We start from the raw sequence: 14,786 nt of genomic DNA on the forward strand, positions 1-14,786 counted from the left end.
TGATTGAAGTTAATATTGTTTTCCTGGTCATTCATATTTTATTTGCATCAGTTCATGAAAGTCTTCTCTGCATTCATCACTTCCATTGTTTTGCACAACACAATAATATTGCATTATAATCATGTATCACAATTTGCTTAATCATTCCTCGATTTAGGGCAACTAGGTAGTACAATGGGTAAAATGTTGAACCTGGAGTCAAGAAAACTCATCTTTCTGAGTTCAAAACTGACCTCAGACACTTAGTAGCTGTGTGATACTGAGCAAATCATTTAACCCTGTTTGCCTCCATTTACTCATCATAAGCTGGAGAAGGAAATGGCAAACCACTCCAGGATCTTTGCCAAGAAAACCTCAAATTGGATCACAAAGATTCAGACACAACTAAAACATAAACAACAAAAAAAATCAATTTACATTTACTTCATTTCTAATACTTTGCTACCACATGTACAACAAATGGATCTATAAATATTCTTTTATGGATATGAAGCTTTTCCTTTTTGTCAATACCTCCTTGGAGTATGTACTTAGAATCTCTTGGTTAATAAGTATGGACTTTTGAATCATTTTACATGTATAATTCCAAATTGCTTTCTAGAATAATACTAATTCATAGCTCCTCTAACAATGTATTAATATACTTATATTTCCACAATCCCTTTGACATTGATTTTTCTCTCCAGTTTTCTGTTTATGAGGTGAAATGCCTGGGTCGTTTTTATTTGAATTAGTTTTATTATTAGTAATTTGGTGCATTTTTTCATATGTCTGTTAATAGTATATAATTCTACTATTAAGAACCATTTGCTTTGGTGATTTGTTTGATGATTTTGTTATATTGGTGAATGGCTTTTGGTCAGGTATAAATATTGGTTATCTATAGGCCTTAACAGAGATTTTATATCAAAAGACCTTTTTTCCCTTCAGGCAGCTGCTTCCTTTGTTATTCTAGATTTGTTCATTTGGTTTGGGCAATAGCTTTTCAATTTCTATTTCTTCCAGTTCATAGAGGTATCCTTTGGTGGGGCGATAAGGGGGGGGGGTGTGGAGAGAAAGGATTAGAATTCATCTCTCACACATAGTTATGAAAATATGTTTTGTTTCTTTTGTAATTTTATAGTATAACTTTTATTATTAAGGTCATATATTCATTTTGAATTTACTGTAGAATATGTTGTTTTAAATGGGATTTCTAACAGGCTAATTTCCAATTTTCTCAGCAGTTCTTACCAAATGGGGAGTTCTTTCCTAGGCATGTTATCTTCTTGTTTGTTTTCTAACTCTCCTTTCCCTAGTCTGTTCCATTGATCTACTTTCTTTTTTTTTAATCAGTAGCAAATTATTTCAATAATTACTGTATTATATTATCATTTGAGGTATGGAAGAGATTCCCCCCCACACACACACACACACCTATCTTTAAAAAAAAATTCTCTTCATATACTTCATCTTTTCTTTCTCCAAATGATTTTGTTGCTATATTGCCTAGCTCTTTAAAGTATCCCTTTGGTAGCATGATTGAAATAGTACTTAATATTCAAACTGATTTGGTAATATTGTCATTTTTATAACACTGGACCAGCCAAGCCATGAGCATGGAATATTCCTCTAGTTATTTAAGTTGCTTTATAAAAGGAAATATTTTTCAAGAAAAATTTTGTCATTGAACATATAAAAGTATTGAGTGTACTTTCATAGATTGACTCCAAAATATCCTATGCATTTTAAAATTATTTTCCCCTGGACTTTTGCCCCTCACCCAGAATTTTGGTACTAATTGACAGGAATGCCATTGATTTTGTTTTGTTTTATAGTCTGAAACTTTTGCTGAAAGCTATTAGGTATCTCAACTAATTCCTCAGGATTATTTAAGTGAAACATCATGTCATCGACAGATAGGGATTCCTCCCCTCTTGTCTATCTTTATGTCTATAATTTTTCTCTTTTGTCTTATTGCTACTGGTAGATTTTTTGTGATTTATACCAAATTTTGGTGAAGGAAGGCATCCTTACTTTACTCCTATATATATTGGAAAAGCTCCCAGTAAGTCCACATTTCATATAATGATTATTTCATTGTAAAAAGATATTTTCTATAATCTTTCTAAGAAGAGTCCTCTATGCCTATACTTTTTAATAGTTTGTGGGATTTTTTTTTTTTTGCATAAGTGAGAGTTGTACTTTGCCAAAGGCTTTTTCTGCATCTTTTAAAATAACCAAGTTTTTCTAATTCTTTTGTTTGAATGTGATTAATTATGTTGATTGTTTTTTCTCATATTAAACCCTTTCTATCCCTGGTCAGAATGATTGATTTCTTTTTTAAGGGTGCTTTAGCCCTTTTTGCCATGATTCCATTTTATTTGCCAAGGTTTTATTTGCTTAAAATTTAAAAAAAAATTATGATATTGACCTATAATTCTTTTTTCTTTTCTTTACCAAACTTCCTGAGTTAAGGTATTAGGATATTGGTATAATGGTTTCTTTTCAATGTTGGAAACTGATTTATGTAGCATAGGCATTCATTGTTCTCTAAAAGTTTGGTAGAAAGCTCATAGAAATTGATCTGGGATGGCCAGGTGGCTCAGCGAGTAAAAGCACAGGCTCCAGTGTCAGGATGACCTGGGGATCAAATCTGGGCTCAGATACTTAGCACCACACCCAGAAATAACTGGCCGTGTAACCTTGAGCAAGTTACTTAACCCTGATTGCTTAAAAAAAAAAAGAAAAAAAAAGAAATTGATCTGAAATATAAGCTTTTTCTTCCTTTGTTAGTTCCTTTACAGCTATTCCATTTCCTTTTCTGAGATTAGATTATTTGATGTTTAATTAGTCTGAGTATTTTGTTTTTCTGAAGGTAATATTTTATTTCTTTTGCATTTCAGCTGTTATATAATTATGCATAGAAAGTTCTTAAAATTCTTTTTTCTTCTATTTTTTTGTGATTTCACTTTGTTCTATTTTTATTTTGTTGATCTCATTTTCTACTCTCTTATTTTTAATCAGGCTGGTTAAATGCTTAAAAATTTTGTTAGTCTTTTCAAAGAATCAACTTTGTTTATAAGTTCTTAGTTTTCATCATTTCCAATTTCTTCTTTAATTCTCGAGTTTCCCCCTTTTGTTATGTTTGGTTTGTTCATTTGTTCACTTTGTAATTTCTTTCAATATAAATTCAGTTTATTGATCTTCTTTCCTATTAATTTTTTTAAATATAAAACTTTAGGGATTTTTTTTAACCTCTGAGGATTATGTTAACTCCATCCCAGAAATTTGAACGTGCTATCCCTTCACTGTCATAGTCTTTCAAATAATTATATAATTTCCATTATTCATTCATTGACCTACTCTTTCTTCACGATGTCATTATTAATTCTCCATTTAAGTTTGTGCTTTTTGTGCTTCCTGAATTTATTATTTCTTTTGTGTTGGGACCTAAAAAAACATGTGCTTTGTATTTCTCTCCCCTTACATTTATCTGAAAGATTTCTGCCTGCTGACACATGGACTATTTTTGTAAATGTGCCATATGGTGATGAGAAATATGTATATTTTTGGTGGTCTCTTTCAGAAAGTGAAATAAATCTTTTTGCTCCAACATTTTGTTAATTCTATATTTTTCCATTTGTTTATCTTTCTGTTAAATTTGGCCAACTCTGAAATTGTTCCTACTAGGTTGACTCTTTGGCTTAGTAGCTTCTGCAAAAACAAGATTGGTCATTGATTCCAGTCACTTTACTTCAGACCTGATGTATTCACTCACACTGACGCCCTACCCAAGTTCCTTCCATCTTTTCTTTCCTTTTTATCCTCCTCTCCTCCAAATTGAAGTGTCTTCCTTTCCTACCTTGAATATATTTGCATGTTATATTATATTAATTTCCATGTATATATGTGTATTTGTGTATATATGTACGTGTTTATGTACATACATGTATATTTATTCTTCCCATACTTATATTTCTATATGTTGTTTTCCATTATCAAAGGTAAACTCCTTGAGAATAGCTCATTGAGGCTATTGCCTTTTCTTACTTGTATTCCCAGAACCTAACAAAGTGCCTAGCACACAGTAGGCTCTTAAATGAGAACTGATGGACTGATCCACTGCCCCGGATCACATAGGTTCTAATTATGATATAGGGCCAAACCAATTGAGAAGCCTTATGCAATTTGAAAGAAACAAGTCCTGGTTTTGTGTTTATGGTGTCATTGCACTACACATCTTTCTGCTTCTGCTATTTAAGGATCGATGGAATAGAGCTTAGAGCAGAAAAGCACAAGAAAAACATACTAACAATTGAATGGAAGCCTTTGCTTTGATTGGAAAATTAGGAGACCCTGCTAAGGCTGTTATACTGACCTGTCAAAATAGAAAATCTTCAGGACTTTTTATTTTAGGTGATGATACAAAAGTCGAGTACAAGCTAAAAGGTTTTAACACTGAAGCAAATGGGTGAGAAAAGGCAGTGATAGTTTTATCTCTGAAGTACTGAAGGGTAAAGAAAGGACTGAATTACTGCAGTGAAGGATTAATGAGAAAAGTTTCTATTTCTATAATCTTTGAGGAGAGTGTTTGCAAGAACTATAGAGTATGGAAATGGGGCCTTTGCCCCAAGGTGACAAATTCATAGGGGCTGGAGCAGTACATATATTTGCTGTTTTCTTGGTAGAGATTCTTTATCCATTTCTTTCTCCTGGTCATTTTACAGAGGAGGCAACTGAGGCAAAGAGGGTTAAGCGATTTTTCCAGGGTCACACATTGGGTGTCTGAGGCCAGATTCTTCCTGACCCTAGGCCTGGTACTCTGTCCACTCTGACACCTAGCTGTCCCTGTGCTTCTTCAGAAACACTGAAATATCTGAATCACTTAACAGTAACAATTAGTTAAAATATTTTTTAAGCTATTAAATTATTAGTTTAACTAATAGTTGGGGGAAACAACCTATCAGATGTACTATGACCCTTCCCCAGTTGCCACAATGCAGTTAAGTTCCCCTAACCACCAAAAATGGGCATGTAGGTGGGACAGTGGATAGATGACCAGGCCTGGAGACAGGATGACTACTCTTCATGTGTTCAAATCTGGCCTCAGACACTTATCTGCTGTGTAACCCTGGGCAAGTCACTAAGCCCTGTTTGCCTCAATTTCCTGGTCTATAAAATGAACTGTAGAAAAAATGGCTAACCATTCCACTCACTTTGCCAAGAAAATCCCAAATGGGGTCACAAAAGAGTCAGAAACAACTGAAAAACAACTCCAACAACAACTAACCCCACCAAAAATAGCTTTACTATGTTCTGGAGTCTGGTGTCCTGGATCGCTACTGCCTCCTAAATTTATCTTAAAGAACATTTATTTGAGCGTGCTTTTGCTGATGTGTGATGCTTGATCTGGTCATGTGTTTTGAAACTTGCCCCATGTGGGGAAAATGGTCATAATATCTCTAATGTTTAAAAAGATATGTTTTGCTGACTTTGCGGTTGTCCCATAGACATCTTGAACTCATTAAACTCACAGAAATCTTTCCCCCTAAATTCTCCTCCCTCCTACCTTCCCTCTTATTGTAAAGGGAGTCAGTCGTTTTAGATTCCTCTCTTTCACCTCCCATATCCAAGCTGTTGCCAAGGTCTGTCAATTTCACCTTTACAATATCCCTTGAATATGCCACCTTCCTTCTCTGACACTGCCACCACTCCACTATTAGCCCTTATCACCGGATCTTGATTATTTCCATAACCTGCCTCAAGTCTCTCCCTATTTCAGTCCATCCTCTATTCAATCACCAAGGTCATTTTCCTAAAGTGCAGGTCTGATCATGTCACTGCCTTACTTTATAAACTCCGGTGACTTCCTTTTGGCTCCAGGAGCAAATATAAAATGCTCTGCTCGATATACAAAACCCTTCATAGAGTACCCTTCTACTTTGATAGTTGTCTTACCCTCACTCCCCAACGCTACTCTTCCATCCATGTACTGGCCTCCTGGCAGTTCCATAAACAAGACATTCCATCTCTGGGTTCTGAGCATTTCCTCTGATCATCCCCCGTGCCTGGAATGTTCTCCCTCATCCATTCCAACTACTGATCTCCCTGGCTTCCTTTAAGTCCCAACAAAAATCCCACTTTCTACAGGAAGCTTTCACCAAGCTATCTTCATTACAGGATCTTCCCTTTATTAATTATTTACTATTTTTCCTGTATGTAGCTTGTTTGTACATATTTATTTGCATATTCATGTTCTCATTAGATTGTGAACTCCCTGAGGTCAGGTACTGTCTTTTGCTTCTTTTTTACATTCCCAGCACTTAGTACAGCACCTGGAACATAAGGAGGCATTTAATGAATGTTTCTTGAATTGAATTCTATCTTTGACTAAACCAAGGTCCAGGGAGATAACGAGTCTTGCTCAAGTTCAAAGAAATAATGAGGGTCAGAGCCAGGACATGAATCCAATCCTCTGACACCAGAGTCAGAACTTGTCCCCCTGCACCAAGCAACTTTGCTATTAGACAGCAGCCATTATCCTCCTGAGCCTATCTGAAGTGTATTTTAAATTATATTTTTTCCTGTTTTGACTTGGGTCCTAAAAATTAACCTAACATCTCAAAAAATGAGTGTTTTAAGATTTAGAGAACATAAGGAATGTAAACACTGCAATTTAATTCAGTAAATAACCAAGATTCAAAAATATTTCTCAACTGTCATACTTGACTATCTCTGTCACAGGAGGATGTGGAAAAATCAAACAGTGATCACAGAATTTATCCTTCTGGGCTTTCCTATCAGGCCAGAGATACAGATATTCCTCTTTGTGCTGTTTGCCTTGTTCTATGCTGTCACTCTCCTGGGGAATGGCATTATCCTAGGACTCATCTGTCTGGATTCCCATCTCCATATTCCCATGTACTTCTTCCTCTCACATCTGGCCATTGTCGACATCTCCTACGCTTCAAACAATGTACCCAAGATGCTTGTGAACCTATTGAATAAGGGCAGAGCCATCTCCTTTGCTCCCTGCATAATGCAGATACTTCTGTATCTGGCTTTTGCCCACATGGAGTGTCTGATTTTGGTGGTAATGTCCTATGATCGTTATGTGGCAATCTGCCATCCCCTCAGATATACTGTCATCATGAGCTGGAGATTGTGTGCTACTCTGACCATCATTTCCTGGGCATTCAGCTTCCTCCTTGCCCTGGTCCATGTGGTTCTCATTCTGAGGCTGCCCTTCTGTGGACCCCGGGAAGTCAACCACTTTTTCTGTGAGATCCTCGCCGTGCTCAAGCTTGCCTGTGCTGATACTAGACTTAACCAGCTTGTTATCTTTACAGCCTGTGTGTTCATCCTACTTGGACCTCTCTGCTTAGTCCTGATCTCCTACATGCAGATTCTGTATGCCATCCTGAAGATCCAGTCTAGGGAAGGACAAAAGAAAGCATTCTCCACCTGCTCCTCCCACCTCTGCGTCGTTGGGCTCTTCTTTGGCAGCGCTATCATAATGTACATGACCCCCAACTCCAGCCATCCTGAGGAGCAGCAGAAAATTCTCTCCCTATTTTATAGTCTCTTTAACCCTATGTTGAATCCCCTTATCTATAGCCTAAGGAATGCAGAGGTGAAGGGTGCTCTGAAGAGAGTGTTGGGGAAGGAAAACCAGTTTCAAAACATGTGAATGGCTCATAACAGCTCCAGTTCATTGGTATTCTTGGTGTTGTTTCATCTGTCTGAGTACAAATAAAAGTTGTCTGTTTTTTCTGTGTCTCTGACCAGATAGTTCTAGAGACTTAGGATTCTTTACTGTTTATCTCCTAGAAAATTTATTTTTATCACATTCTCCCTATTTAGCTACAATAATTTTGATATTGCTTTTTACTTAGGGTTTGTGTTTAAATCCTTTTTTTTTAAAAGAAATCGGGGTTAAGTAACTTGCTCAAGGTTACATGGCCAGGTATTTTTGTGTGGGTGCCGAGTATCTTAGGCCAGAACCGATCCCAGGTCTCCCGACTCTGGGGCTGGTTCTCCTACTCACGGTGCCACCTGGTCTCCCCTATTTAAATACTTTGTGTGTGTGTGTACCTAAGGAGAGATTCAAGATGTAAAGTTTATATTGGGCTTATGTCTCATGCTCAGTAATAACACTTTACTTCTAGAGGTCAGAAAAATAGAAAAAAAAAAGTCCCAAACTAGATAGAGAGCTTATGAGCTATAAATTCATTGACCTTGATCTCATCCACATCTTAATCCCAGAATTGGATATCCTTTTTTAATTTTAAATTTTTACTTTCCACCAAAGGACATGAATAGAAGTCTATACCTGGTGTACTATCCAGCCATGGTGGGACTTCATATGTTGTTGGTCCCATGACTTGTTATTCACACAATCACCCATCTTGCTGTTACCTAAGCAGAAGGTATTTCTCATGCCTTCTGATAGCATGTAGCTACCTCTTCCTTCAGTCACCTTTGAAAGGAGTATTCTCCTACCCTCCTACTTACTTACAAAGCACTATCCTCCCTCCTAATGGTGGCTCTGGGAATTCAAAGAGGCTTTAGAAGTCTCTCCGTCCAACCTCCTAACCTATGTAACAATACTTTCATTAAATGAAGCTGGGATGATTACTAAATAATATAACTATGTCATTCTTGAAGGAGACCTTGAAAGTAGGTTAAAAACCTATTGTTTTAGACATCATAGCGATTTGTTTTACAACTTGTTTAATCAATAATATGTGATATTGTACATTAGTTATCTATACTTATGTTTTAGTAAATATAAGACCCCTAAAGCCAATGGCAATATCACTTTTATATTCATATCCCCATCACCTTGTACAATATCTGTCACATGGAAGGCATATAATAAACAAGTTTTAAGTAATTTGCTTATTAGATTATAAATCCCCTACGTGTGCCTAAATTGATTTTTTTTTATTTCCACCAGCTAAGGATTCTATGGTGCATATGGTAAATGCATAATATAGATTATTTGAATAAATATTGGAGGAAGGAATAAATCTAGTGTGAGATCCTAGCCTTAGAATAATAATGATAATAATGCCAACTCATATTTACATAATACTTTAAAATGCATGTTTTTTTCTACACTAATTTACTTATGAATTAAGTAGCAAACATTTTTTTTCTTGGTTTTATAGAGGCTAAAACAGGCTTACAGAAGCTGGAAGACTTGACCAAAGTTATTCAGCTAGCAATTGTCAGAGCTGAGTTGTAAAACCATGTCTATCTCCTTTCCAGAAGCTATCAGTCAGTCTCTGCTTGAATACTTTCAGTAACAAGGAGTTCACTACATTTATGAGTAATCCACTTCATTGCTGAATAAGTTTATTTAAGGCAATTCTTCCTTATGTTGACCCCAGATCTATTACTTTCACCCATTTATCCACATTTTTCTTTCTGAAACTATGCAACACAAATCTAATTCTATTTACTAGAAATTCCATAAATGTGAAATGTCCTAGACCTATGCAGCTCATACCACATAACAACAATCCTCCTGATCCAAACCCCTCAGGATTGATGCGGGCCTTTAGGCCAATAAAGTGGATTTGACAAAATGTAAATAATGGAATTTAATGCATATAAGAGGAATAAAAATGTCCCAGAGCTTTCAGTGATAAATTAGGGTTTCTTTAGCTATTAATCTACAACTAGTTATCTTGAGTAATCCTTACTGTGCAATTAAAAACCTGAAATGAGGAAAGAAAATTTCAGAAAAAGGAAAAATTAAGAGTGGAAGAGAATTGGAAAGCTCTGAAGCTAGCTTCTTAAAGACAATGATTTGTCATTAAAAAAAAATCTCTTGTCCTAACACCAAGAACAGTGCCTCTCACACAGTAGATATTTTATAAACATTTGTTGAATGAATAACAATAGCTCAGACGGGTGATCTGGAAAATCGAATATACTGTCTTCCCAGAACAAAATATGGGTTAGTTCAGCATGACAGTACAAGAGTTGATGTTCATGTGTTTAAAACAATAATCAAACTGGTGCCAAAGGGCCTGGAGAGATGTCTTTTTTCTCCTCAGTGTAAAAGAGGGAAAATTTTTGACTTGGGAGTAGGTTAAAAAGTAAAGGGGAGCTATTAAAAACAGGCAGAGATGACAAGAGGAGCAAATAACTCAACTAAGTTGTCAAAAGCAAGACAGGTAGGAAAAGAAATAAGGTAAGATATCCTGATAGACATCTCCAAATGGATAAATGCACTTTTAAAGACATTAAGCAAAAATGAAAACTTATTAGGAACATCCTAAGAAAGGCTGAATTTTTAAAAAGAGCTCAAAGAAAGTTTTCTTTTAAATCTCAAGGATAACAGTACAGAAAAAAAATAATAAGGAAGAGTGGTTAGAGCACTGGGCCTGGAGTCAGGAAGATCTGAGTTCAAATTTTACCTCGGATACTTACCAACTATGTGACCCTGGGCAAATCACTTAATCCTGTTTGCCTCAGTTTGTTCCAATGGCAAACCATTCCAGTACCTTTCCTAAGAAAACCCCAAAGGAAGGGTCAGATATGACTGAAACTACAGAAAAAAAAAGATATGAACAAAAGTATATAATGGAAAACCTATTTTTAAAAAAGCAGATGCAATTAATACCATATTTACTAAAGCATAAAATTTAACACAATTCAAAGCAAACTGGAGATTTAGGCTAAAAAAATTATCCAATTATCCAAACTGAAAATCATGAAGATTAATGTAACATACCTGTAGGATAAAAAGTGTTGTTACTGTCTCAGGATTATTGACATTCCAGGAAAAGACAGAATCTGAGTACAATATTCCAGGAAATCATTCAACAAAGTTTCCTGGAATTAAAAAACACACACATTTAAATGCAAATAGAATTCACACAAACCCAATGAGGAAAAAGTAAACATTGTTCATGCCTAACTATCATACATTAAAATTAAAATTAAAGTCCATTATTTAAACAATGACAAAAAAATTAAACTGCCACTGGAAGAACAAAAATCACCAGAATTAATAATTAGGAAATCAAGATTTTCCAATGATGACACAGTATTACTGAAGAAATTGAAATAGAATGTATGCAAAATTAAAAAAAAAAACATGAACCAGAAACTTAGAATTATCTGGAAAACAAAACAAAACACCTCAATATGCATTCTAAGAATGTCTATATGGGAAGCTCACAGATTTTGGAAAATTCAAGAGATCTATAAAGGAAGTTCTTGAATAATAATCACAGAAACTTAGAATTAAAAGGATCCTCAGAGGCTCTCTGTATCAACTATATGTTACTAATAATACTTATACAATATTGTCACCAAGGAACTACCCAACCCTTTCTAAAAGATTTGTAGTGAGAGGGAGACTCCCTCCCTCAGAATCCAAAAGACTAGGAATTTAAGATGATGGTAGAGGTGATATAATCCAACCCCAAAATTCATCAAGAATGCAAAACAAGCCTCACAGTAAAGTGTCTGTTTGTATGTGTGGTGTGTATGTGCATGCCTGTGTGTGTATGTGTGCAGTGTGTGTGTGTGTGTGTGTGTGTGTGTGTGTGTGTAATTTCAAGCTTCTCCAATCAAGATAAGCATTCACAAAGCATGAAAACCTTATGGTATTGTAATGGCTTAACCAATAATGATTCAAATGGGTGCTCCCAAGAAACCAAGAGAAAAAAAAATTAATCACCACCCCACAATCTGGGGTAGATAACCACAAAGCAAAAAGCCTAGAGCTGATAAAGGGAAATCAGTTGAAAGTATTATTGTTACTGAGAAAAACGTTCTTTTGTGTGATTTTATTAAGTTTGTTTATAACAGAAATCACAAAATAAGAAAATGCATTTATTTCTGATAGACTGAAGAAAAAAACATAATTACATTGTATGTATATACTTAAACTTTCTAATAAAATTTTTAAAAAAAGAATATATTTAAATTCAACAATGTGCTATTTATAGGAAATAAATATTTATTCCAATAAATATTATTGGAATAATAATTTTTGGAATAATAATTATTGGAAATAAATATTATTCCAAATGAAAAGGTGCAAAAAATTTACTGTAATACTGCTCTCTCACAAAAATCTAGAGTGATCAGATATCTATCAAAGTTGAATGAACATCAGAAAGCATTCAAAAAGATAACCAACAGAAGCATGTTTTACAGAAGTGTCGTATAGAAATGGAAAGGGAAAAGGAAAGTATAATGATTTAGTTATGCTGGAAGTACCTAATGGTTCTTCTACAACATTCAATGATAAAAACCTTACTGTTATTCAAGAAGACATTACTTTTTTAAATCCACAGTACTAATAGGAGACAACAACAATATAGAATATGATGAATTCCGCAAGAAAATAAAGAAATTGCATTTCTAAAGAGAATATTTAAAACATTATATCTAGTAGATATAATGCCAAGAACTTGATGGAAAAATCAAAGAATATATGTATTTTCCAAGGCTAGTATGAATTACAAAAAATTAATCATGAACTGGGCCACAAAGACTACAGAAGTGAATATAGTAAAGAAGATACTGTGTACATAATATTTTGAATGAAATAAAATTAAAATAAAATAAAATTACTGATAAATAATATGAATCAAAATTATAGATGTGTGTAAACTAAAATGTCTAGAATAAATGTACTACATATAAAAAAAACTATAGGACTCTTCTCTATGAGCAGAGGCAAACTTATACAGCTAAATGCCTATTTCTTTGGTGGGGGGGGTGGAAGGGGGAAGGCAAGGCAATTGGGGTTAAGTGACTTGCCCAAGGTCATACAGGTAATAAGGCAAAAGTCTATTTCAAAAAAATTGGTTATCAAAGAACCGAGTCTGCCCTTCCACAATTAAAAAAAAAAGACAAATAAAGAAGTCAAAAAAAAAAGCAATGGAAAAATCAAAACAAAGCAGAAGGTGATACAAATAAAAGTTAACTCCTTTCTCCCCCCAAAAAAGATGATATGATAAGTTCAGGAGCAAAAAAAAAAGAATGATAAACAATTAGCAAATCTAATTTTTAAAAAGAAGAATTAATCCACATCACCAAAATTGGAAAGATCATTTCAAGAGCAAAAGAAATAAATATGTTTATCAGTTGTGTATACAGCTCTATGTTAAGAAATGTGAACCTAAAAAAGAATGATTAACAATAAAAATAGAAAAGACCAGTTTTAACAAAACAGGAAGTTGATAACCTAAGTAGATGGATCTCAGAAGGACAAGTAAGATGGGCCATGAACTAGCCTCCTAATAAAAAAGACACTGGGCCTCAATGGAATTCTACCAAACTATTAAAGAATGAATTATTTTCCTCCTATCCAAGCCACTTCAAAGCATAAGAAAGTTGGTCACTCAAGTCTATCTATGAGGCAAATATAAATTTGCTTCCAAAACTGGACAGAACAAGAAAAAAATATACAGGACAATATTATTAATAAATATTGATGCAGAAATATAAAATTGACAATTAGCAAATAGAATATCATAGTTTATTGAAAAGTTATGCTTAATAATCAAGTAGGATTTTTTATGAATACAGTAAAATATATCAACAGGAGAAAAAGTAAAAGCTATATTATTCTTTCTTTTGTTATTGAGAAAACCTTTGGAAATATGTTTGTTTAGTTTTAAAAACATTAAACATATGACAAATATTTCCATGACATTGTAAAAAGTAGATATCTAAATCCATAGTATATATCCATATAAAGTAGATAAACACTACATGTAATTTTACTAAAAACAAACATTAAAACTTGTCAAAGGTTGTCCATTCTTGACATGCCTACTGGAACAATCTCATTCTTTTAGCAATAACAATTAGGCATTAAAAGTGAGTTAGCCTTGACAATGAGAAAGTTAAAATTTTCCTAATTATATAAGATGTGTTTATGAATCTAGAAAATTTGAGATATTCAACACCAAGAAGAGTTAAGATAATCAACTTTAGCAAGATAGCAGGACATAAGAAATTTATTTTTAATGGTCTGCATTACAATACAATATTGTTAACCATATATCGATTAGGATCAGATAAAATGGCTTCACTTTGGAAGAGCTCTCTTTAATATTAAACCAAAAAGGGGAGGCCAGGTAGCATAGCGACTAAGAGCACTGGCTCCAGTGTTGGGATGACCTGGAGATTGAATCCCAGGCTCAGACACTTAGCACCCACCCAGAAACACCTGGCCGTGTAACTTTGAGCAAGTTACTTAACCCCGATAATATATATATGTATATATATACATATATATATATTAAACCAAAAAGTTTGTGTGTATTCCAAACTAATAGTGTCTGTTGACATAGCTGAACACGGTTTGTGTAAAGAAAGCTTTTAAGGACAGAGACAGAATTCATAGACGAGCCTAGTTAGCAAGGGGTTAGACCCATTGCCTTTCCATTGTCAGAGGGATTGGAAATAACTGCACAATGCCAGTAGAAGTTCTAATCACATAACTGGAGCCCAGGACCCTGTTGGAGATAATCTAAGTCCTCTTCTTGCCTGTTTCCCCCTGGAGTCTCAGTTTAGTCGCTAGCTCTGGCATCAGAGTTCCTGATATGGCTCTTCTCAGGTACAGATTCTACAACTTTGATACTCTCTATGCACAGTACTGACAGTTTGTCACAGCTCCTTATGTTCCTGATTCAGCAAATTGATCAGTATCAAGCAATCAGCAAGCATTTATTAAGGACCTACTATATGCCAAACATTATGTCATTATGTATAGCTTCTCTCTCTCTCTCTCTCTCTCTCTCTCTCTCTCTCTCTCTCTCTCT

The 14,786-nt window shown here is 34.6% G+C and overlaps 1 protein-coding gene and 2 long non-coding RNA genes across 3 annotated transcripts in view; 2 read left to right on the forward strand and 1 right to left on the reverse strand.

Moving 5' to 3' along the window:
* LOC138160715 (uncharacterized) overlaps positions 1-14,786 on the reverse strand; it is a 239,240-nt gene that overhangs the window by 172,957 nt on the left and 51,497 nt on the right. Inside the window, exons 3-4 of the long non-coding RNA XR_011168197.1 lie at positions 10,730-10,830; positions 10,426-10,543 (exon numbers count right to left, since the gene is read on the reverse strand). This is a non-coding gene — a long non-coding RNA (uncharacterized lncRNA). The remainder of the gene's footprint in view (positions 1-10,425; positions 10,544-10,729; positions 10,831-14,786) is intronic.
* Positions 1-14,786, forward strand: part of LOC138160714 (uncharacterized) — a 29,177-nt gene that overhangs the window by 4,096 nt on the left and 10,295 nt on the right. The gene's annotated exons all lie outside the window — the stretch shown is intronic.
* LOC138160712 (olfactory receptor 2A5-like) lies at positions 5,922-8,782 on the forward strand. Its single transcript, XM_069087472.1, has one exon. The coding sequence runs from the start codon at positions 6,731-6,733 to the stop codon at positions 7,670-7,672; it is 942 nt and encodes a 313-aa protein (XP_068943573.1). The 5' UTR covers positions 5,922-6,730; the 3' UTR covers positions 7,673-8,782.

The sequence above is a fragment of the Petaurus breviceps genome, unplaced genomic scaffold (assembly GCF_028583685.1).
Source record: "Petaurus breviceps papuanus isolate PSGF00001 unplaced genomic scaffold, PetGlider_PUasm1.0 181, whole genome shotgun sequence".
Lineage (NCBI taxonomy): Eukaryota > Metazoa > Chordata > Mammalia > Diprotodontia > Petauridae > Petaurus > Petaurus breviceps.

Excerpts from the sequence above, each read along its gene's own strand:
- LOC138160712 (XM_069087472.1), top strand. The coding sequence starts at position 6,731 with ATGTGGAAAAATCAAACAGTGATCACAGAATTTATCCTTCTGGGCTTT.